The 24,886-nt window shown below is 41.4% G+C and overlaps 2 protein-coding genes across 3 annotated transcripts in view; one reads left to right on the top strand and one right to left on the bottom strand.

Annotated features, from left to right (window-relative positions):
• Window positions 1–1,356: 1,356 nt before the first annotated feature.
• On the top strand, window positions 1,357–16,932 carry CSRP2 (cysteine and glycine rich protein 2). 2 transcript variants are annotated; one of them, XM_083463120.1, is made up of 6 exons: window positions 1,357–1,806; window positions 9,818–9,936; window positions 12,570–12,738; window positions 14,185–14,314; window positions 14,660–14,753; window positions 15,189–16,932. In XM_083463120.1, exons 2-6 carry the CDS (start codon window positions 9,825–9,827, stop codon window positions 15,263–15,265), a joined length of 582 nt encoding a protein of 193 aa, XP_083319246.1. In that variant the 5' UTR covers window positions 1,357–1,806; window positions 9,818–9,824; the 3' UTR covers window positions 15,266–16,932. The 2 variants fall into 2 exon arrangements, with proteins under 2 accessions (XP_083319246.1, XP_083319247.1); XM_083463121.1 differs by having other exon boundaries at window positions 1,652–1,790; window positions 9,804–9,936.
• Window positions 16,933–17,693: 761 nt separating this feature from the next.
• ZDHHC17 (zDHHC palmitoyltransferase 17) overlaps window positions 17,694–24,886 on the bottom strand; it is a 51,388-nt gene continuing 44,195 nt past the window's right edge. Inside the window, exons 15-17 of the mRNA XM_083463100.1 lie at window positions 24,695–24,852; window positions 22,579–22,673; window positions 17,694–20,787 (exon numbers count right to left, since the gene is read on the bottom strand). Coding sequence (XP_083319226.1) covers window positions 20,649–20,787; window positions 22,579–22,673; window positions 24,695–24,852 — 392 coding nt within the window. The 3' untranslated portion in view covers window positions 17,694–20,648. The remainder of the gene's footprint in view (window positions 20,788–22,578; window positions 22,674–24,694; window positions 24,853–24,886) is intronic.

A 24,886-nucleotide genomic window follows, 5' to 3' on the forward strand; every position in this document is an offset into this window, starting at 1 on the left:
GGTAGGGCATTGTTCTTGGGGAAAGGACAACAATATTTATCTTTATGTTTTTCAAAGGGCTGGATGAGCACTCAACTTGGATATTACAACTAGGGAAATTCAACCTCTAAACTACAGGTGGGGAACAGCCCGTGGCCCACCGGGTCTCTCCATTTAGCTTGCATGGCCATTTTGACCAAACCATACCAACCTGCCCTAAACCTGACATATGCTATCAGGTGTGGGGGCAGGTAAGGGCCTGTGGTTTGGTTGAAAGGGTCTTTGCAGACCCTACTTCCTAAGTGCTGATTGTCCCAATGGGACAGTGGTCCGTCTTGGCATAAGCCATAAGGCATCTTCCTAGGTCTCATCTGGTTACCGTATTTTTCGCCCTATAGAACGCACTTTTTCCCCTCCAAAAATGAAGGGGAAATGTGTGTGCTTCCTATGGGGCGAATGCAGGCTTTCACTGAAGCCTGGAGAGCGAGAGGGGTTGGTGCGCACCGACCCCTCTCGCTCTCCAGGCTTCAGGAAGCTATCCGCAAGCCTTGGGAGCCCGCATGAGTTCCCGCCAGGCTCCCTAGGCTTGCGGATAGCAGCCTGCATCCCGAAGCCTGGAGTGCGCTGAGCAGTGCGCCCCGGGCTTCAGGCAGATATCCGCAAGCCTGGAGAGCCCGTCGGGAGTTCCCATCGGGCTCCCTAGGCTTGCGGATAGCAGCCTGCTCTGGGGGCTGGGGTCAGGGGAAGCTCGGGCTTCCCCCGCCCCAGCCCCGCGCCTGGGGGGAAATAATTTTTTTTCTTTATTTCCCCCCCAAAAAACTAGGTGCGCCCTATGGGGCGAAAAATACGGTACATTTGTTTTGCAATTCAACCGTTACACAAGTCGCTCAGAGAGCGTTATGTTTTAAGGCAGCGTACAAATATTGTAAATATACGATAATATGAACAATAGTCCAGCACAGTGCTTGCCAACCAGGTCCCTTCAGGAAGGCCACAAGCAGGGCTCAGAAGGCAATATATTTCTCCTGCTGTAACTTGCTTGTCCCCAGGAAACACGTTTGACTCGTCTTCTGATATTTGAGGAGAAAGGTATCTCTATAATTTTGAGACACTTGACAGATGTCAGATGAAGGAAGAATATTTTTGTCTGTATTAATGATTTTACTTTTTAAGCTGTAAGCAGTACCAAAGAAAAAAGACATTCCAAGCTGAGCCACAAATTTGAATCTTTATTTCCAGAGGGCAGTCAACACACAAATGGAGAAGAGAGCAATATTTTCCTTGTTCAGCAGGAAAAACACACCCACCCACCACAAATTCCGACTACTAGACGCAAGACATTTTTTTTATTTCTTGGGGACCTTTATAATATAGAGGAGTTTGGATCGTCAGGAAAGGCTCTGCTTTGGAAAGCAATGCATGCCGAGCTTCCTCAGCCCTCCCCCTCCAGTCTGTACTGTAAAAGGGGACAACATCTAAGGCCTATTTCTGTGTGAACAGTTGAGGGCCGTCAGAACGCTCGCGCGCGGGGGCGAGCGAGGGAAGGCAACCCTTTTGGGCGAGGGCGCGCCGAGCTCCTAGGCGTCGGCCGCTTGAACGCGCAGGGCGGGGCCTCGCGGGCCGCGGAAAGAGAAAGGGCGGCCCAGAGGGAAGGGGCTTGCCCGGCTACGCTCCGTCGCAGCACCGCCCCCTTGTGGGACGCTATAAACAGCTGCAAGGGAAACCCGGCTGGCTTCTGCGGGGCGCGCGCTTGTCGCACTTGTGGCGGAGTTGGTGGGGAGCCCTGGGAGAAGGAGCCTCCGAAGCAGCTGGTGGCCGCGCGCCCAGGTAAGACGCGGCGGCGGCGGCGCTGCTCCTCTTCTGTGTTCGTCCTCCACAGTCTCGCCTTTCTGCACAGGCTGGGCGCTTCGCTTTCCTGGGTTTTTAACGGGGGCGCGGGCCACGCTGGGCCGGCGCCCCTAGGTTTCCATCTCTTTCGGAAGCGGGCGTCCAAAGCGGCTGGAAATCTCCTGGCGGTGGGCATATCCACGACCCCTGGAGCTGGGACGCCCGGCTCTGTTGCTCCGCGCGTGTGGATGCTCCTGCTGCTCTTCTGCGGGGGGAAGAAGAGGAGTATAAATCTCTGCACATGCTCGGAGAAGCGAGTTGGGTTCAGTGTATTCCCGTGTTTTCGTGGGCTCTCTTGGAATGGAAGGGTCATAACCCTAGTCAGAGGCAATTTTATCTTCTCCCTTCTCCTGCCGCTTCTCCCCACTTTGCGCAGCCATCGCAGTTCATGGAAGCCGGGTGTTAACCCAGCTGTAAGCTGTGCTTCTCTCAAAGCTTTGCATATAGCGCCCAGCAGGGCCCAGTGTATCTGGAAAGGTGAACGTTTCAGAATTGAACCCATTTTATGGCAGCCTTTTCTTCTGCTCCTGAGCACCTTTTGGAAAAGTTTCACTGGGAACTTCGGGTGGGGTGAGATAATGAGGTTAAAGGAATTTGTTTAACTCTTGCCTGGAAGCTGCTCTGTTTCCCAGCTCCCTGTGCTCATTTGTAAAGTTTGGCTTATTGGTGAGAAAGCAGGAAAGCTACTCAGTGCACTTCTTGTTTCTAAATGATGCTAAGTCTAGTGATGTGAGCGAGCAGTGTGTCTGGAAATGGGTTCCCTTTAACGTGCATTGGGTAGAGTCTCTTGGGGACATACAGCTACCTATGGATAGTTGACTGCTATCCTGTTAATAAACCAATTCTTAAAAGCTTATTCAGGTTGGCCCTGCATACTAATCTATAATGGAAGAAACTACTGCTTGGTAAATATCCATGTTATGCTGTAGGCAGTGGCGTAGCGTGGGTTGTCAGCACCCGGGGCAAGGCAAGTAATTTGCGCCCCCTAACCCCAGATGTTGCGCCCGGTGCGGCCGGGCCCCCCCTGCACCCCCCACGCTACGCCACTGGCTGTAGGTATTCTGCTTCATTTATAGATCCTGTTGAACAATCTTTGGGCAGTTTGTTTTTCCAAGTTTGTGAAATGGCTCTTTTAATAGGCATGGATTAATTAGGAAAAGACCAGCTACTTGTCATAAACCCCTTAGTGCAAAGAGAAATGCTGCAGGTAATGGGATTTAGTTGCAAGTCACATGCCCTGACAGCAAGTTCAAGTCACCTGCTTGTTAATTGTCTTGACCCCAAAATTAGCTACTGCCAGGTTGAAGATAGGCTAGTGGCAGGTTTTTAGTCTTCTAAAAATGAGTGTGCAGCTGTTGACATAAGAAGTAGAACAGAATTGCTGCAAAATCCATTTAAAGTAGGTGACTCTGGAGACTTTTTATTCCAGTGTCTGGATATATAGAATTTAGAATGTATAAATGTTTATTGGCTATATGCCAGTGTAGTAGTAATCTTGGCCAGTATGCAGTATTCTGCTTTTCAAGAAGCCCTTTTATGAGAGGCAAAATGCATAACTGTCTCCCTCGCTGCAAGGGTTTGGTAAACTTCATGCAATACCCCTTCTTCCACACTTTTAAACCATTTTCTTTGGGTTTTGTTTGAAATTGTTGTAAGCAGCGCCAAATTGCTTTTTGACTGAAGAGCGGTGGTACAAAATATTGTAACAGATAATAATAGATGCAAGAGTTATGGCTTTTGGGTTTATAACCCCATAATTGCTTACGAGGGGGGCTCCCCAATTTTTGCAACAGATTTTTATTTCTTCAACACCTAGAACAGGTTCTGTCATGAACTGCAAGAGTCAGGAGGATGGAAATGGAAAACTGAATCCCATTGGCCCTTGAAGGTAGTTGCATAATTCCTTGGCTCTGTCATGCCTGATTCTTCAAACTTGTTTAACAGCCTGGATACTATCCTGTAGAACAGTGTAGCTTATTTTCTAGCCTAGATTGCCTTCTCTGTGACTGTTGTTGGATTAGCACTCTTAAAGTTACTCTTAACACTTTTAAAGTTTAACTGTTAATATATTTACATATTTTGCTTTGTTTTTTAAAGCATTTTTACCTTGCCTTCTGTCACCCTCAAGGCAGTTTACAATGCAAAATTATATGCCACAAATTAAAATAACCAAAACACAGACATAGTAGCACCACAATATTGTATGGACAAACAGAATCAAGTGTGTGGGGACTACTAGAATTACTGAGATCTAGAATCTGTAAGGAGTTAGACAGGGTCATTCTTTTCTAGCACAGCAAATAGTACATCCCTCCAAGCTGGGAGAACTGGCATTGAAATGGTAAATACATAAGACAAATTCATTGAGAATAAAGCTCTCAATGACCACTAGCAATGCTGGTTCCACTTTCTGAAATTAGCAATGGAAGCTTCCTCCTTGGCGGAAAAAAAATAGTAGCTTCATGAGGACAGGGAGGTATTCCTCAGAATGACAGCATGAAGCGAGGTGTTTTTTTTAAAAAAAAATGCATCCTGTAATCTTGGTCCTGATCTTGCAGCTGCTACTTATCTTTCTGTTAAATATGCGTGTTAATTGCAGTTGTTCAAGTAAGGCTGCATCTAGTTTAGCCCTGAGAAATGCCAACTTGCTGAAGATCTCCTACTAAACTCTTTGCCAAAGCTGACTTCTTATTCCCAAATCATATGTACTGCTGAATGCAACTGCACTGGCAGACACTTTCTGCTTACTAGGAATTTCAAAATAGTTCTAGAGTTGTAATCCACAATAGATCTCTTCTCTAGAGAGAGATTTTACAAATGGAGCAAGTTGTGTTCCAAGATGGACCGCTTGATGTTTCTGAAATCTCTCCTGCAAGTGGTTTGTGAGTGCATTATTATTTATTATTTAGTTAATTTTCTGTACCAACCCTCATCCGATTTTATCCTTAAAATACTTTGCAAACAAGTGACAGCGAACTACCATCTCTTCTACAACCTCCTTCAGACCAGACTATAAAAGGCCCCATACTATCTGGAAAAGCTCTGGTGGGCGGCATAGTTTGTTGCCTTCACTGCAACTAAGTAGGTTTGATTATGAGTTCACACCGATGTTAGATTGCATTCGACTGGAGTTTTCCTCCATTTGTGTTCAAGCTGTCTTCCAGCTTGTCTCATTGCCTGAAGCTGTGGAGTATACTAAGGAGCCGAAAGGGCTCTACAAAGCAGGAGAGGTTGCTTAGGAGTGATCATGTCAACAGCCCAAGCCATTTGAATGTACCAGAGATCAGCCAGCACTTTGACAGGAGTGCAAATCATAGCAGCCAGAAAATCCCCCAGAGCTGTCTGGAGACCCATTGGATCCATCAGCCTCAGAAGGGTGGACCATCCTATTAGGCCTATGCAGAAGGGAAAAGGTACTGGAAGCCTAAATCTCAACAGGAAGTGATGTGACCATGACAAGGGATTGTGATAGCAATAGCACCCTCTTTCTGCCCAGCAGAGAAAAAAAGGTCCAGAGTGTTGCCTGCTATATGCAGGGGCCAATGGCATGTTGGAACAGCCCCATGGTCAACATGGCAGCCACCCCAGAGCCGGTTACCTTGGCATCGATGTTGAAGTCCTCCAAAACTAGCAGTCTGGGAGTCCTCAACATCGCCTCTGAGACCAGTTCTGTCAGTTCAGGCAGGGAGACTGCTAGGCAGCGAGGTAGGTGGCGTTATTGAATACTGCTTGACAGGTGTATCAAAGCACTGTATTGTTAGGGAAAGGATTTGAAGAATGGTAGCTTAGAACTCTATGCTGCAGAGCACAATTGGCTCCACATCATGCAAAGCTTTACTGCAGTGTTCTTAAATACGTTATGGGCTTGCAATTACTAGCTGAGGGCACATCAGAAGTGGAAACAATTACTATAGTAAACCAAATCTGGATGTATATTAAGCACATTCATCTTGAATGTAAAGCCCAAGTACAGATATTGGTGTTAATACTGAATGTTGACCAAGTGCCCTCAGCTGCTTATTAGAAGTCAACTCTCCTGACATCTGTTGATAAAATTAGTTCAACGCCATTATTTCCTCTTCTGTACCAAAATGAGTATTTACATTAGCACAGACATATTGTATGGCAGTTGTGCAGTTCTGAGAGGCTGCGTCAGTGCATCAAATGATGCTACACTTGCCACATGTGCTTATATGCATGCAAATATAAATGCAAAAGTTTCCCAGTGCAATCTTGTTCTGATGACTTGCTTGTGGAATGAGTACCAAAAGCAGGGCCAGCCTACTCATAGAGAATTGCTTTTATGGGAAAGAGAAATAGCCAGAGCAGGCATTGCCATTTCTTTGTCCATTACTGTTACTATTATTGTACACATTTGTACACCACTTTATGGCATAAAACCATTGAAGCAATGTACAGGGTAAAATACAGAAAAAAATACAGAAGCACAATAAAACCAATTTAACAAACTCTTAAAAAGAACATTTCATGAAAACAGAGAATTGATCTTTCATAAATAACTGGGTGACACCTCAAGGAAAGTTTTCCTAAACAAAAAATCTATTCAGTAGGTGCCTAAATATCAGAATGCTATGTGCCTGTCTGATAGTGGCTGAAAAATGAATCCGGAGAGTTGGGGCTAAAAGCCCAGTGCAGACTAATTGAACCTCTGTGTCAGACATATGGTATTCTCAGCAGTTTCCTATCTGAGGAGCACAGTTACTGGGCAGGAGTGTCTTCGGCAAGACGATGCCTTAGATATTCTCGTCTCAAGTTTAGGGCACTAAATATTAAAAACAAGACTTTGAATTGTGCCTGGTAGCATTTTGGCAGCTAGTGCGGCTCCTTCAGCAGAGGGTCTGTGATGTTGATGGGGTACCCCAGTCTAGCTGCTGCATTCTGCACCAGCTGCAGCTTCCAGGTTTAGTCCAAGTGAAGCCCCACGTAGAACACATAGCAATAATCCAGTCTTGAGGTTACCAGTGCCAAGGTGAATTCCTTAGAGTATGTGGTCTTTAAAGTGGAAGGAAATGAACTTATACATACACATTAAAGTTGGTTGCCAGCAAAGGAACAGCAGAACCCCAGTTAAAATTAAGTTCCTAGTGGGTTTACTCTTTAGGAGATGCTATAAAGTGGGAAGGAATCTTATACTGCAAAGTTCTGGAGAAAGGAATGCAGCTTATATCCGTCTTAGGGTCCTGTTTGCTATGATTGATATCAGCGGCTACATAGCAGTGCAGCCAAACCCTTGGATAAATGTAATGGAATCCTGACATTTTAGATTCCAGTGGTGCCAAGAATGACAAAATAATAGTATATGTCATAAGTAACCGTTTCAACCTCATCTTGACCATTATATAATGCCAAATCCTGGAAAAGCAGTATTAAACTCTTGAGGACTCTTAAAGGGATGTGCTAAGTAGTTAAAATTAATGTTGCTACCTAAAATGGAGCTACTAGGGTCATGCAGAAGACGACTTGTAATTGCTGGGTAGGGAATGCACTAAAATGTCCTGATCTGGATTAATCATTAATCTTCTTTTCCTACATTCCAAGAATGGTTTACTCTAGACAATGGTCACTTAGCTGTGCAGCTTTGCTTTGTAAGATTTTCTGGGTCACTCTCTCCATAACGACTAAGCTGAACTTGGGTTCAAGCTATCTGAAAAAGCTAATAGAAGAGCAGTGATTTATAGAAAGATTCTTTTATTTGTACACTTAAAGGAGTTGGCTGCTGTTGTTTTTCGCTGTTTATCCAAAATCATTAGGAGTTGGGCCAGGTTCACAATGTGACCCGACCCAACACACACACACACACACGGAACTGTGTATCAGAGCAAGCTTGTCTGCAAGGCAGCAGCTCCAGTATTTCAGCTACACAATATGTGTTCTTGAAGCATCAGCGTCAATGGAAGTGGTTGCAGTTGCTATTTCATCTGTGAACTTCTGTCTTACGTTGTCTGGTTTGTCCAAAGGGCTATTTGTCAGCAAAAAGAGCTGTTAGATAAGGATGTATGGATAGGTATCATTATTTTCTGGTGACTGGAATGCTGTGCCCCTTGAAACTTTACTAACAGAGGTTAATATGAGAAAAGGCGATTTAAACCAGCTAGTTGTTAAAGTTAAATAAATGATTAAATAAAATAAGATTCCTAATAGAGGAAAAATGATATTATAACAGACCTCACAATCAGCTTCAAAATCTAGCACAGTCGTTCGTACCTTGGATCCCAAATGCCTTGCAACTCGAACATTTTGGCTCCCGAATGCCGCAAACCCGGAAGTGAGTGCTCTGGTTTGAGAACGTTCTTTGGAACCCAAATGCCTTACATGGCTTCCGTGGATTCTGATTGAGTGCAGGAAGCTCCTGCAGCCAATCGGAAGCCGCGCCTTGGTTGTTCGAACATTTTTAGAAGTTGAATGGACTTCTGGAATGGATTCCGTTCGACAACCAGGGTACGACTGTAGTTGAGTGAAATTGAAAAACTTCCCATTCAAAAATTAATGGCTCATGGAAGACAGGCAAACAAGATTGCCTTATCAGTAGCTCAGAGGGAGTTTAGCTTCATTGAGTATCAATAGTTTGAGTCCAGGATATCTTGGGGGCAATTGCTGCTTCCAATGTGGACTTCACTTGACTTAGACTCTTCTAGTTGTCTCTCTCACCCACCAGACAAATGTTTAGTGGGACAGATGTTCTCTCTGCCCCACATCGCCCCCGCTAAGCAAGCAGAAACTGTGTTTCAACAGGCATATTAAAAGATTTTTTAAAGCACCTTTTATTAGTTTTTCCTTGTTTGTTCTTGGGCTGCATGTTAAAATGGAAAACAAAGGTCACCTTTTCGCCACATAGAGATGTTCCATGTACCAATTTTAAAAGTTTGGATACACCTTTCTAAGCAAATACCCACTCCAGGCAATATTTTAAAATACCTGTTTTCCTTTTTACACTTTCTTGCTGTGTCCTAACCCCCACTGGAGGATAGAAACTGGCTTTGTGTTTTTGAGGCATTTCTCTCAAAACTAATTTGTGTCCTTGGTCAGTAGAGTTTAATAACGTTCCTTGCTCCTTTCCACTCCAAAATATATTTTCTTCTGGGCCTTCAGGATCTGCTCATGGTTCCAGATTGCATCCTTCTCTCTTCTATGGAAGAGGGAGCTGTGGAGAGTTTACTGATGTTGAATTAGGGAGACTGCACCAGAGACATTTAGGAGAATGAGCCATTTGCTGTTGTCCCTTGCACCCCTCCAGTGGGTATGGTGCTGCACATGTTCACTTCCTCTGCTGATTGGAAAATAGGTGTGTGAGAGAGAGAACATGCACTGGGGCATACAGTTTCTGGTTCCAGTTGTGTGATTGAGGGTGAGGTTACTCCCCTGCTTTCTGAGCATGATGGAGTTGTCTGGAACAATTGCTGCACTCCAGTGGATACTCCCAACTCTGCTTTCATCACATTGCTATAATCATTCTCTTACACGGAATATCTATGGAATGCTCTCACGATGTTGTAAGAAATCTATGCATGACAAATGATTTGTTCCCTTAAACCTAGTATGAAGGCTTTACTGTTTGAGAAATGTATGAAAACTTACCTCAGCCTGCAGTTACTCTAGGCTGTAACTCCCAACTCTCTCCCCCACCTTCCCCCCAGCAGCAAGATATCTATGACAAAAGTGTCTCTCATTTAAATGTAAACGAATTGTGAAAAAGACTCCTAGGAATTGAAAATGGAGACGATAGACGTACCCTTCCCTGTTCATTTGTTTTGTAACACACACAAAAATCCTTAATAAAACGTAAAACTAAAACTGATGGGAGTGGAAGTTGGAGGGAAAAATTAAGATTGTTCTAGAAAAGTTATTGTTATTTTCTACAAATGTTAGCAAAGCTTCTGCTGTGGAAACACAACCTTTACCTTGTTGCTAATTGCTAGCATCTCTTTTGCAGACTCAAAATGCCAAACTGGGGAGGTGGCAACAAGTGTGGGGCCTGTGGCAGAACAGTGTACCATGCAGAAGAAGTTCAATGTGATGGGAGAAGCTTCCACAGATGCTGCTTTCTTTGTAGTAAGTACTCTTTTCAGTTGAAACAGTGAATGCGAAGTGCAAGTCGTGAGCAGCAGGACCATAATTTTTGCTATTCATCTCCAAAGACAGACATCTTATGGCCTCAAGGAACAAAGAGTGTAAAATACCAAGAACTATCTATGCTGCCTTGAGCAATCTTGAGTTCCTTTCTTCCCAGGATGACTCAAGAGGACTGTATCTTCAGCAGAGGAATGCAGTAGTCTTTGTCAGGAGAGCATTTTCAGACACTGCATGACCACCACAGGAAGTGGACCTACTTGCATATCTCATATAACTGAGCACATAAACAATAAGAAGCTGCTCTAGCTGTTCTTTGGAAGAGAAGTTGACCAGCTCTGTCTAGTACTGAGAGTATTAAAAGGACTGGAATTAGAAGGATTCAAGACTGAAATATATCACCATTCTTTGCAAATGAAAGGCTTAGGTCAGTGGTTGGCCAGTTATGGTCCTCCAATTGGGGCTGCAACTTCTATTGGCCTCAGCAAGTATGGTCAATGGAGTTGTAGTCTCAGAACGTCTGGAGGGCCACATGTTCCCCATGCCTGGTTTAGGTTTTCACTTTGCTACACGTTGGTCACTTCAAATCAAAGCCACCATTTCAGTTGGCTCTGAGCTGAATTTATATTCTAAGATTAAGCGTGTTAACAAAATACCAACTTTAATCCATAAAAATGCCTGTTTCACACTGTACGTTGTTCCAGCAGTTTACATTTTAAAGATCATTTTGTGAGAATTCATTAGTTGGCTCTCTTCCTCATCCATACCAAATAAGTTAATTGAATGATCTGGTTGATTTTCTATTTCAGCACAGTGGAGCCAAAATTCTGTTGGGCTTTGGCACAGGAGGCTGTTGATTGTCTTAAATGAGCAGAGTCTATGCGATTATGTTTCAGGCCAACAGCTTATTGAAGAATTGCATTTTTGTACTAAAAAGCATGTTCATTAGATACTAAGCAAAGGATTGCATCAAATAACTGCTTTGTGATGCAATATTGTTGTGACATTAAATGTGGATTGTAGTTTACCCAAGCTCATGTCATGAAATTAGTAAGAGCAACAAGCAATTTGGGTGAGGGAGGCAGGGCCTGGAATTTTCAGTAGCTGCACTTCAGGAAAAGCAGGGCAGTTGATAACAGCTGTCAAACCTCATGGTAGCAAGAAAGTCAATGAGCTAAGCAGCAAGGCTGGGAAGGTAACAGAATAAGCTTAAACTATTTGCAGTTTAGGTTCAGGATTGCTTCTTCCTGTTTAGGCTTAGACATGGAAAATATGAAGGAATAAGTTTCTGAGGATGCATAAAGAACTCAGCTGTGAAGGAATTGGTTATCTCATTTGGCCTCTACAAATCTGGTATTAAAGGCGAGAGCCCTCCTAGTCAGAAGGCATGGCTTTTCCTGACAACGTTTTTCATGAAACTAAACAGTGTCTTGTGAGATAATAATGGAACACATTGTACACTACACAATTCGAATACAGGGGTCAAAACCCAAAGTGTGGCACTGCTCTGCTTCAAAAGGAAGCAAAAACGCACACAAGAGAATCTAGTTCTGCAGTGTAGCTTGACTCACATGTGATGTGGAATAGTGATGGGCAGACAAGACATGAGCAGAAATGCATTTCTGTCTTTGTAACCTTTGCAATGCCAGTTAAAAGGTGGGTACTGTATTTTTATTGGGTGTGAGGAATGGCTAGTGCTGGTGTCAATCCTCTGTGCTGTGATCTTGACTGCCACTCCCCTGTGGCTGCGGTGTGCAAAAAATTATAGAGTGGAGATGCATTTGTGCACCTATTGTTATGTCACATTTTGTCCTGATGCAGACCATTAAATGCAAAAGCTCTTGCAGTCTTATGGATCAATATATATATATATATTTCTTACTAGGTGAGTTCTGAACTGCCTGTTTCTGGTGATAGGCAAAAATAATACTCAATTTTGAAGTTGTAATGGTGTTAACTAAAGCATGTTGCCCTGAAGTAAACTTCTTGAATGTGAATGGTGGAGAGCACATGGACTCTGTTGTGCTGAGTGCTCATATAGAACTGCCCATATTTTCTCATTAACAGAGAAATTCTGGCCTCATTCCCAGGAAACAGAACAAGCAACTTAAAACTGTAAAAGCAGAAATAGGTTACTAATGGTATTTCAGGACATGGATTTAAGTTGGGTCAGTATTCCCAGTAAGTCTCTCAAATGGAGTATCCATAGAAGGTGCATTAATTATTTTGTTTAGTTCCTCTAGTTATTGATACTTTGTAAACTAAGAGTGGGAACTGTTACATAACTAAACATGTTATGTGGTTTTAAAAAAGCAGGAGGGAAAATTGCTGACCTCAGTTCCTGGCTGCTTTTGCAGCCTTGTTAATTAAACTGCATCAAGCTTCCATTCTGTAAATGTCACAATTAAGAATGGGAATGAGGGACAAGTCCCTCAGTAGAGCAAAATATAATCCAGCAATTCAAAAACATTCCCCTCTTTTAATTTTCCAGTAGTCCGCTAAGGTTTAAGAACTACCAGAGGCACTCCCCCCCCCCGGTACTTAATGTTCCTTTCTGTTAATAAATAGGCATCCGTTCTTTGAAGAAGTAAATTATTTCTTTCTTTCTTTTCCAGTGGTCTGCCGGAAAAACTTAGACAGCACAACAGTAGCCATCCATGACGAAGAGGTCTACTGCAAATCATGCTATGGAAAGAAGTATGGTCCAAAAGGCTATGGCTATGGCCAAGGAGCAGGCACTCTTAATATGGACAGAGGGGAGAGGCTGGGCATCAAGCATGACAAGTAAGTATAACTTGCATGCTACTTGTAACTGCAGCTGGCAGTGTGACCCTACATGAAACAGCCTGCAGCCATGCTTTTGTCATGTCTGTATTGTGTATTGTCCCTAAGCAATGGTGGAATGGTAAAGTTCACTCTGATTATATAACTAAGCCTTCGTTATTAGCAGCTGTCCAGGGAACAAACATCTCTGGAAATGAGTCAACCCTGGTTTGTTCTCTGTGTGTAATAGTGATTCAGTTTTCTCAGAAAGCTGTTTATTATGGAAGTGACGCAGCTAGGCTCTATTGGTAAGTGTTTTATAATTAAGGGTCCACCTCTTAAATCATGTTATGTTACTTTAGAATCTCATGAATATCCAGCCTAATATATACGATGGGGCAAACCAATGCCTAATTCACATGTGACACCAAACCATGGTTTGGGCACAATGAGAATTGTGCTTGCGTGCGCTTCCTCTTCTCTTTATGCACTCGGCTTCAGTTGCTTCCTCTTGAATCAAAACCAGTGCACATTGGCTTGTGCAGCAGCAGCAGTTATGGCTTCCAGTATGCCAGGAGCATTGGGGGCGGGTAGTAATTGCGAGCAAGGCTTGGTATTTCATTTGAACAGTCTCAACATGTTGGATGCTGAGCAGTTCCTTCTGTTCAGATGAAGGCTTCAAAGCCTTGATATTATGCCTCAGATGAATTTATAGTTCTCAAGGCTATAGAGCACCTGCACTGTAAAATGAAAAGCCATGATGCAGTCCACCATAACCTCATTTATTGTAGTAGGATTTTCAGGGCCCTCTAAATGGATAAGAATACTTGGATGGTGAAGGCACCTCCCTAAATGACAGGGGATATGTTTTAAAGACAAACAAGCCACAAGGCAAAAAGAAACTTAGATCTGTAGAACGACTGCATTTTAAAGAATACAAGGGAATACTGTGGCAGTCTTTATCATAGCCAGAACTTCAGACACAAATGAGGCTGTATTGATTGGGGCTTTTGATAAAAGTTGTTTTTATAAACTCCAGTAAACTTTAGAGCAAAAATCCTGATGTGAGGCAGTCTTAAATAAGTACCGGTACATTTTTAGCAGTGCTTATTTGTAAACCTAGCCATTGTTCAAACTAAGGAATAATTTGCGAACATGGCTGTCTTTAAAAACCTCTTTCATATTACAGGTGCAAATTGAGGGAAAATCATTACAACAGCATTGTGAGAGTTCAGTGAGCCAGCATATAGAAGTATAACTATGGGCTAGTATGCATCTAAACCAGGTTATTGGTTTGTGCCCCCCCCGTTGTTTTTATTATGTATTTTGTGTTTTTATTTTGTATTTTTATGTTGTGAACCGTCCTTTGATCTATGGATGAAGGGCAGGACACAAATTTAATAATAATAAATAATGGATTCCACTGAAATTGGATATTCACGCTAGGGCACCTTTACTTTATTTTAGTGCACCTTCTCACCGACCTACAACAAGTCCAAATACTTCAAAGTTTGCCCAAAAATTTGGAGGAGCAGAGAAATGTTCCAGGTGTGGTGATTCTGTGTATGCAGCCGAGAAAGTAATAGGAGCTGGAAAGGTAAGGTAGCATATTGTTGCAGATACCTTGCCAAGCAACACTGACATTTTTCAGATTCATTAATTGTAGATAAAATCTTGGCTTGTTAAGAGTGGGGTAGCTTGCTCTCTTACAAGAGGTGAGCAAGTAGATCTCTTTGAGGAGGAAGAGATTTGCAGTCTTGAGACAGTGGCCAGCTGAATCCATTTTCTCAAACATTTGTACTTAAGTGCTTTTTACTAATAGATCAAGCTCATATGAATAGCAAGATAAAGAAGACAACTTTTTTTGAAAATAAAGATTTGGAATTTTTTTTTAATGGTGCAATACAGAAGCCTAAAATAAATGTGCTCTCTTTCTATCTAGCCTTGGCACAAAAACTGCTTTCGCTGTGCCAAGTGTGGGAAAAGTCTTGAATCAACAACTCTGACAGAGAAGGACGGTGAAATCTATTGCAAAGGTAAGAGGTTAAGGCAAAGGGCATAAAAATTGCTTGTTCCGGTGAAGAGTCGTATGGTTTGATTCCAGGAAGGGGTGGTCAACAGGTCAAAGGAATCTATTCTGCAACTGTTCTTTAAGTGGATAAATATTTTCTCAATTTAAGTGATAGTTGGAGAATAATGAAGGTATCAGGTTTTCAACTAAGGAAGTAATCTTAAATCATTGCTGTGGATGGTGTAGGGACAACTATTTTACACCAGCCAAAAGGATTTGTATAGCAGTTTCCTTCTTTCAGAGGTGACGGTTCTATAGGTATAAGGAATAGTTTTGCCCTGGAAAACAATAGAAACCCATTTAAAAAAATGTTCTGTAAATCTGCTTGAGTACCTGATTTTATTATTTCACCAAAACAACTGCTAGAATTGAACTGATAGTCTACTATTTATCCTTGCAGGTTGTTATGCGAAGAACTTTGGCCCCAAAGGATTTGGCTATGGGCAGGGAGCTGGTGCTCTGGTTCACGCTCAATGATTCGTTAGTGCCATTGCACTGAAATGGTTCTGTAGTTACAACTTAAATGCCACTAATTACTGTGAAACTGATAACTAGTGTCCTATGCCGTTGCTTGTCTTAAAGTATTGCATTTTCTCAAGCCTTAAAAGCACACTTTTTACATGCACTGTCAATTGAGTTCAGTAAATCTTTTTTTGTTTAGAAGATTAGTGTGTTGAAAGGCCCCCTGGAGAAAATTGTTCTGTTTCTACTGCCTACAGATCTGCATCTATATATTGCTTTGCCTGCAACATTTGAAGCATGGTATGAGTTGCTTGCTGCCTAAACAAGCACTTCATCAGGTAATGGGAAGACTGGGAGTAAAAAGCATGTTAATCCATTATAGCCAAGTCTGTCATTGTAGATTTGCAGTAGCCCTGCTCAGGCATTAACCTTCCCAATTATGCTCACTGGTCTTGCCTACTCCACTCTGGAGAAGTAACTTCTAAAACAGGAACCTGCTCTACTCATGGAGTCCATAATTTAGAACCCTGGTGTTACTCCACTAAGTATAGTAGGTTCCCTTCTAGGGAATGATGGGATAATGGCAGAGTTAAGGCCAATAAGCTGACAACCACCCATCCCTTGCTCTGCCCCTTTTATAGGGGATGAACACCTGAACAGGGCTAGTGCAAATGGCCATCATAACACTATGTTAACTGTCCATCTCAGTAGTTTCACAGACAACATATGTGAGGTTACCTTGATGTCAGAAAGGCAGCAACTTCTAAAAATGCAACTGAGGTATCTTCTGCAGTAGATCTCTGCTCTGGCTATTCTAATTCATGGTATCCTAAAGAGAGACTGGGGGGGGGGGGGCGGGACAGGACCATAGCTTGACTCACAAGGAAGTTCCCTCCTCTCTCCTTCCCTACTCCCATTTCAGCTGCACATGCTGTTTGGGAAGAGGTTGGATGGAGCACAGGGGGAACTCTATGAACTCAAGTTTACTATAATATCCAAGTCTATGATATATACTGCAGTTATGAGAACATTAAGAGTCTGGAGTAACTTCTAGAAAGCCTCAAATCTTGTTATTACTCTTTGAATACTGATGTTCTGAATTGCTTGTAGAGTTAGCCCTACAACTATTGCTACTCTATCCATAATTGGCCAGGGTTATGACATTTTGGAATATGCACAGTAACAAAAATGTCATTTGTGATTCAGACTTCTGCAAAGGGACCAGTACTTCTAACCACTTACTAGGGTATCTTCAACATTGTGGATGAGGCAGTTCACCAAGGCACTAATTTCTGGGGACAGGGGAAGAAGCAGACAGGGCAGTAACTAGAAAGCGTAGGGAAACTAAGGTTTCACTTGTTAAACAGTTTCTTGTGTTATAGACAAAAACAATTTTTGTCAGATTTTATTCATTTGGTAACTTGTTCCCATATCCCTACTCCATAGTAGACTTCACTACAGAGATTTTAGACATCTAAGTATATATGAACTATGGGCTTTGCTATTTTTGCAGTATGAACTGGGATAATGGACATCTTATTTCAAGCCAAGATGCTATTTTGCTTTTGTTAATCATGCAAGTTTGCTTGGTATGCTTATGTACATGTGGGTCATTTTGAAATTCTTGAAGCAAGGACAAAGTATGCATGTCTCAACAATAAATGGTTAGGCTGCCAAAGAAATGACTTCATATCTCCTTTTAACGTCATCTGTGTGCACAGCACAATTCTGAACAAGGATCCCCAAATCAGAGTACCAATTATTCTTTAACTGTGTTCTTACAACCATATAATTAACAAATCGAGGCCAAGGGTTACTATTCTTTCATAGCAAAAAGCAGCTCTGTCACCCACTTCAGAAATTATTCTTTTGCCTCCCCAGCTTTCAGTTCAGGCTGGGGGTGCAAAAGGAGAGACATGGCTTTAACTTTGCATCACCTCTTCTCCCTGTGATATCAGGTGGGTGCAGTGCAGGGCCGGGCCTGGACCAGTTCTTGATTCAACTAGCCCACCCCCGCTATAGAGCATAATTGCTATTAAAGCCTTCCTGCATGATCTTGGCTCTCAAAGGCTGGGGGGGCAGGTGGGAGAGGGAAAGTACAAAGTTGGTTTAAGAATAACCTGTGGATCAGAGCTCCCCAAACTGTTTCTCGCAACATGTTAAGTGTGTCGCATGAACGCTCCCCGCACTTCTCCAGAGGCTGTAAAACCGAAGAACTGTGTGGTGAAATGATGCATGTCTACAAAGTGTCACCAACATGCAAAGTTTAACTCCAATACTGGAAAAAAATGCTCCGCTAGTCTACTTACTGAGGTAGCAATGGGCTCTTTGGCTCCTTTTCTGCTAATTAGGAGGTTACTCCAATCTGCTAAGAATAAATTCCTGAGTGTTCTGAGCAGGAGAACAAAAAACTCTTGCTGAAGTAAAGACAAATGCTAGCATCTAGGAGACAAGTATTTATTTGATTAATAACTTACAAAAAATGACAATTTTAATTTATGTAAGGAGTGCTATTTTTATTAAACATTTTACAGATTTTGTTCACCATGTAATACATCAACATTTTGACAGTAGTAAAATAATGCTTGGCACAGTTATAAATAAGGTAAATTAAAAAAATACTCAGTTTTAAACAATGATGCTCTTATGCATATTAACTGTTAAAACAACTTAGGAGAGCATTGAGAAACTTAAAAACTGCAAAAAGAAAATAGCTTATCTAGGGCAGAAACAAATTTTTCATTTGCTTGTTCTGAATAGATCAATGAACATCTATCCAGTATATTTGGATCGTTTCCATGCAGCCCTCTAGAATGGTGTGGTTTGCTGCAATAAATAACAGAGTTCTTGGTAGAAAAAAATGCTGCATAGATACTCCCCCCCCCCCCAATCTGCCAGATTTCAGAAAAAAAACCTTCAGTATTTCAGACTACTAGAATTATTCTAGCTGCCTCAGATGTAGAACCTTCTTCTGGGCAATTCTAACTCCATTATATTTTCTTTTTGCAGCATAGAGTTAAGCAAAATTTACACCCAAGTATTTTGGCTCAACTGAAGTAGGATTTATTTTCACTATCAAGGACACAATTATTTGTACAAGGAATCCATATGGTGCACATTACTGTAACTTGCAAAAGAAATATAGATGTATATTACACAGATTTTTCTGGAGCTATGAAATATATTTAGCAAATAGATTACGGAGGGCTTTCAACATCAAATGAGATTCTGCAGAGCTACGCTTTCTCCAAAAGGGAGTCAACTCCATGTAATGTAAAATAAGAAATAGATGGCTCTGCTCAAACATGTTCAGCTTGAAACTAAAGTTTACAAGTAGTGTTGTAAGAATAATATATTCTTATTATAGTTCTAAGTTGTATCTGACAAAATGGCACAGGCCTCTTTTGCCATCCCTGCACCCAACTTCATTCTCTTTCCCTCAAAAATAGTGTGTCAAAGACAAAATTGATTTTTTCCAGTATTAAACATTCAAGTACACTAATGTTGCACTTCTGTAAATCTTGATATCTGGTACTTGCAAACTATGCACACCTGGTGATCAAAGAAAAGAAATGGCTAGAGGGAAAATGCCTACTTGAAAATACTGAACATCAACTATTTACAGTTTCACTGCTCCTCTTACTAAGGCAAGGGGCGGGAATACCACTAGATTGCTTTAATACCTGTAATCTGCATATTACAGGAAATGCTAGTTTTGCCAAGCATCAAACATGCAGTGAAGTTGCAGGGTACAGTGCCTATTAACAGCAATATTGATCATTACTAACAAGCCCATTAGATATCTTCCTACATTTTTGGTTGGATAAAATGAAATGAGCAGCTTTTAAATATACTAACACACACACACGCACACACACACACTCACAAAGAGAAAACTATTTGATAAATTATGTATATACAGATAAACATTCTTTACACTGGTCTCGATCATCTGTATTAAGGTCCCCTCCCCAAATCCCCCTCACAGGATTCTCGAACCACTATGTTGCTACAGCACTTAAAAAGAGAACTTAACCGATTTTTCAAGTCTCTCTGTAAACAATAGTTAAGGAAGCAGTGAATAATTCACAAGGAATATATAAAAATGCTGTAACATAAAATCAGTGCATCACATTCAACAACATAAAACTCTTCTGGAATGCAACTTCACACCACTCCTTACCTTTCAAATATATCTGGTTCTGGTAACTTTGAGACAAACAAAAGTTAAGGGTGTTTTCCCACTTGCCATTACCATATTCTTCAAGAAGCCATGTAATGTTTTTTCCACTTAAATCTGCTACAAAGGAATTATAACTTTCTTTAGCTTGAATTCCATCATTTTATGTAAAGTAAAAGAGTTATTTGTTAATCAGTTTTTACTTCTCCAGCAGCCACATTCAATTTAACTGCAGTCATATCCTTCCCCGCTCCCCTATTACTGAGAGTTGGCCCTTTCACTCTTTGGTTCCACCTACATGACTTCGAACATCCTCCAATGACTGTAGACTACATCATGCAGAACTCTACCTACTACTTAGGTACCAGCATTTCACTGACTGCATATATTATACGTTTTTATTTAGTTTTTGCAGATTATTATGCTATATTTTGTTTTGTGGTCTAATTTTCAAAAGTCGTATCATGCACCTAAGTAGGGCTTTATACTGGACGAGAGAGATGTAATTTTGTGCAACTTCACCCACCCTCCCCGAATATACATCTTCACACAAGGCTTATTACGAGTAATTCAATATATCGGAAACAAGACAGCTTTAACAGCCAACAGCCATTACATTTACGTAACAGTTTTGTGACTAACATCCTTCTGCGTCCTGCTTCCAACAACTTCACGCTTTATGGTGGATTCCCAGTAAGACCACATGATTCTTCGGAGTACTGAATGCACATTTTCAATGCACATAATACTATAGCAAATCTGTACAAAAATTCCATTACAGGAAATATAATACATTGATCTCAAAGTCTGGCTGCTTTGTAAAATTTGACTTTAATTCCAATGAAATTGTTCAAATTATGAAATAAATATTAAATGTTCAGCACAGCATGACTTTAGTATGTTTGTATTTTAACAATCTCATGCTCCATTGTGAAAGCAGTTAAAAGGAAAGAAAATGGCGTGAATATGTCTTTGTGAATCATTCCCACGGTAAGGACAGTTAAAATCCCTTTCTCATCTTCCTCCTCATTGTCAGGATTGGCAGTTTATTCTGTCCTTTGATTACATCTGTTAATAAAACTGATGTAGAGAGGGTACCATTAGATTCACTGTTAGCTCTATTCATAGCATGCTACTGTTCAAGGGATGTGGATTTGAGAGAAACAAATTTTCAGGCACCACTCAGATACGATATGCTCACAGGTTTGGAGGTGGGTGTTACACTAGCTGGTAGCCACTTCCAGTTGTTTGGTCATATTCTATTGTATACTGCCTTGTCCAGTCCACAATAACAGGACGAAAAAGACCGCAGCATCTGAATTCAAAGAAGTCTATAATGTTTCTTATGCATCCATGGCTAAAAAATACAAACAAAAATGGTTACATAAATATTATGTAAGTCCAGCAAGTGCAACAATGTTAATAGTTAACATTAAGGAGGACTTCCCCACCCCCATACATATAACTGTGCTTGCTGATACTTACAGAAACATTCATTGCTACCGAGGAGTGAAACGCGTCAGCTATCAACCAAGAAACCACACAGGGTTCGAAACTCTCAATAGGAAGTTTTAGGCAAGCTATGATTTCTTGGCTTCAGTTTATCTTCCCCCTTTATAATGGGGAAAATACTTCTGACCTATTGTATTGGGTTTGGGGAAGGACTGATTACATAGAACACGTGAGCAATTACAAACACCCAGTTTAATTGGCTAGAACTGAGTGAATTCATGGTTTCTGGTGGAACACAATTCACGTATCTAATGTGGTTGCACAGTCTGGCCACTTCCACAAGTGAGGGTATGATCACTATTTCATCAGATATTCTACAAGTCTCTGGATGCTACTTTTCAACAGCTCTGGATATGGTCATGTTTTCCCCTAAAACAGCTTTCCAAACTTTTAATGTTGGTAACATACTTTTTAGACATGCATTATTTTGCGGCACAGTAATTTAGTTTTATTAGCAAACTGGAGGTTAAACTAACCCATTTCCCCAGGAGGAGCGTAGGGAGTGTTTGCATGGCACACCTACACACTGCAGCTGACACACTAATGTGTCACGACACATGGTTTGGAAAGCTCTGCCCTAAAAGTTCAGGTCTGTGTTTTGTGGCTTCTCATGGATCAATTACTATCACCAGAGACAAAAGTGGTCTCAATGGCTTGAGTGCCTTTATGGCTTTGCCTGATGGCCCACTCCTTATGGATAATCCGGCTTCAGTGGCTTCATCCTTGGTAACCTCATTTAGACAACTACTGGAAAATTGTTATATGTAGGGCTGCCTTTGAAGACAGTCCAGAAACTGCAGCCTGTGCAACCAGACTGCTGATTAGACTTTTACTTTTTGATGTTATTAGATTGCTGCTGTTTGATCATACTATTGGTGCCCTTAATTCCAAAGGAAGAAAGATACACAAGAGGAAGAAGAAGGCAGGCTGAACGGGATAAAGAGGTTTGGGGAAAGAAGAAAATGTAGGAGTCTTTGTCAGTTATTAATGGGATTGTAGAGAAGAGAAAACGGGACCAAATTAGGGAAAGAGAAAGCAGATGTCTGTGTACTCTAAAGTATTTTTTCCTAAGGAATAATCTTTCATTTATGATAATGTTTATTTTGAATGTTACTAGGTAGCTAGGATTTTTTGTGCATGTCAGTACTAATGGCGTGATTACTTCCAAGAGAATCCAAGTATGTGAACAATATGAAATGGTAAATATTTGCATATGCATGAGGGAGAGAGAAAATGAACTGTATGCTTTTTAGTTTTAGGATTTTGTTTTGTTTTGAATTTGAGGGTGCTAAAAGAGAAATGTGTTTCTGCTCATGTTCCAGTTATTTGTTTAAGGAAGTTGTAGTTCACATTTCAATTTGTATAAAATTTCCAGAGCAGGTAAACTATACAACAAAAAATACTTTGATGACCTTCAAACAGTTTCCCCAATCAAGATCACAACCCTAACTCAGCTGCTTTCCTGGGAACATGTGGAAAGAGATTCACATTTCTGTGGCTACCTTTTAGGAAAGGGGGGAAACAACCCAGTACACAGAATCCATTCACATGCGCTATTTAAGCTTTCCCTCACTTGTGAATACCACCCGCACGTTTGTATAAACACATTTCCATGTTTCTTTATCTATGTACTTACTTAAATGGGCTTTCGATAGATGTCGTTGTAACTTTAAAGTGCTTATATCGTCTTGCATTCATCCTTTCATTTGTAGTAATACCTAAACAAGAGATCTGGGAGAAATGGAGGAGGGGAAGTATTCAGAATCTTTGAAGATGTAGTACAGTGGTACCTCAGGTTACATACGCTTCAGGTAACATACGCTTCAGGTTACAGACTCCGCTAACCCAGAAATAGTGCTTCAGGTTAAGAACTTTGCTTCAGGATAAGAACAGAAATCGTGGTCCGGCAGCGTGGCAGCAGCGGGAGGCCCCATTAGCTAAAGTGGTGCTTCAGGTAAAGAACAGTTTCAGGTTAAGTACGGACCTCCGGAACGAATTAAGTACTTAACCTGACGTACCACTGTATATGAACCCGCTAAAGTAGGCATGGGGAACTTCCAGCCCCTAAGTCTTATTAGGCCTGGAACAGGTCCCAATTTGGTCCACAAGGTGGTTCCACCATGTCCATCTGCCCACATCTGATATCATATATGCATCAGGTGTGGGGTAGGTAGAGATGTAGCTGCCAATGTACAATAGGGAGCCTTTAAGCACTTTCCCAACTGCTAATTAGGAAGGGAGACTTCCTATCACCACCAATCGACTGTCTACTGGGACCAGCAGGCCTGCTGGGATAGATTGTGCTATGCAGCTTCCCATGGGGTACTCCACAGAACAGCAAACCGCCTGCTGAATTCGATAGTGCAGTGAATCCAAATGGCCTTGAAGTGAGAACCTATCAGCTGACAGGTAGTGACTTAAAGCCCACTGGAATAAGATGCACTATTAAAACCCCTACAGGGAAATCTATAGCATAGGCAATCCATGCAGAAAGTGGAGGTTGAAGCCAAAACTGTTCTGCTGTAACTTCAAGACCACCTTTGACAGCTTAGTACAAAGATGAAACAAGTTATAGCTAAATGGAATACTTTTTCTGTATTGCATGCTAATGGAGTTTGCTGTTAATGCACAAAAAACCTCTTTGATACACTGGATCTTTGATACACTGGCTCTGAACCATGGTGAACTTAATAATAACTGAGTTAACAGGTTTAATGATTTATTTTCAAAAACAGTCAAGCAGTAACTTTGGGCCTGCTAAATAGAAAGTTTACCATAAGATTATTCTCTGTCATGTTAACATTTTCCTATTCCTACCCGACAAAACATTGTTAGTGTTAAATTACCTTTGCCTATTATTTTGAGACACTGACACAAATAGGCTGTGCTTGGATTATCATAGTATATCTTAATAATCCAAGATAAGAAAGAGCTTAGCTCCTCCATTTCTGCAATTGAGGGAACATGCCAGGATGTCCCAGTTAACAATAGTTTCTTTTTGTGTCTTAATTGCTGACCCTCAGTACCTAAGCAAACCCTCACCCCCAAACACTAATGGCTACTCAGATCAATTTCTTTAGTGAGACTTTGCATGTTCTGAACTTGCCTAGATAAAGTCTTTATTAACTGTGTAAAAACAGTCAATTGCGTTTCAGTGATTCAAATTCCTTGCCAGCAGAACAGCTGCATCCAATATGTACTTGACGCCAAGTCTTTTCTATTCTCCTGTGTGTTTATGTCACTCATGATCATTTATGATAAAAGATACATGAAAACAGATTTGAAACTAGCCACTTATTTTTTTCAATGTTTTTGTATACCAAACCCAACCAAGTTCCATAGTGCTGGCAATCAAACCTGGTGGCACCCAAAGGCTTGGGAAATAAGTGCATTTCAAGTTTGATGCTTTGCATTAAAGAGAGAAAAAGGCAAGGGCTTCAGTATGCATTCAGATCCTCACATATGCAATGGAATCAACCCCCGGATTCTCAGGAAGGTTTCTGTCAGCAGAATGAGGAGGTAAGCACTTTTCAGTGATTTCCCATCTCCTCTGCAGCCCTCCCTCAACCCCAAATCTGCTCTGGAGAATCTCCCATCCTTCTGAAGCAGATTTAGGAGGCTGGGTGCAAGGGGAAGGGTGGGGAAATTAAAGTTCTCTTGTCCCTATTCAACTGGCCTTGCTGCTTTACTGTCAGTGAGCAACACTGTTGAATGCAACCCTGCTTGTTTGCATATTAAGTGCTTTCTCCTACCTGATACATCTGACACATTAGCAGCACAGCCACCCACATGAAGTGAAACACGCTATTCAAAAACATCCAGAACATCCAAGGTGAACAGGTGGCTATTTGTGTAATATATGTCCAAAATCCATCTGCTGTGTAAGTAGTGTGACAGTGGATTCCCCAGTCTGGAATTAAAAAATACGTATCATTGGATTAGAA

The sequence above is a fragment of the Podarcis liolepis genome (assembly GCF_965112155.1).
Source record: "Podarcis liolepis genome assembly, chromosome: 10".
Classification (NCBI taxonomy): domain Eukaryota; kingdom Metazoa; phylum Chordata; class Lepidosauria; order Squamata; family Lacertidae; genus Podarcis; species Podarcis liolepis.

What these genes read in the sequence shown, in the direction of transcription:
- CSRP2 (XM_083463120.1), top strand. Translation starts at nt 9,825, where the DNA reads ATGCCAAACTGGGGAGGTGGCAACAAGTGTGGGGCCTGTGGCAGAACA. An exon ending in CAGATGCTGCTTTCTTTGTA is followed by an intron (nt 9,937 to 12,569) that starts GTAAGTACTCTT and finishes TTTCTTTTCCAG; the next exon opens with TGGTCTGCCGGAAAAACTTA. An exon ending in AAGTAATAGGAGCTGGAAAG is followed by an intron (nt 14,315 to 14,659) that starts GTAAGGTAGCAT and finishes CTTTCTATCTAG; the next exon opens with CCTTGGCACAAAAACTGCTT.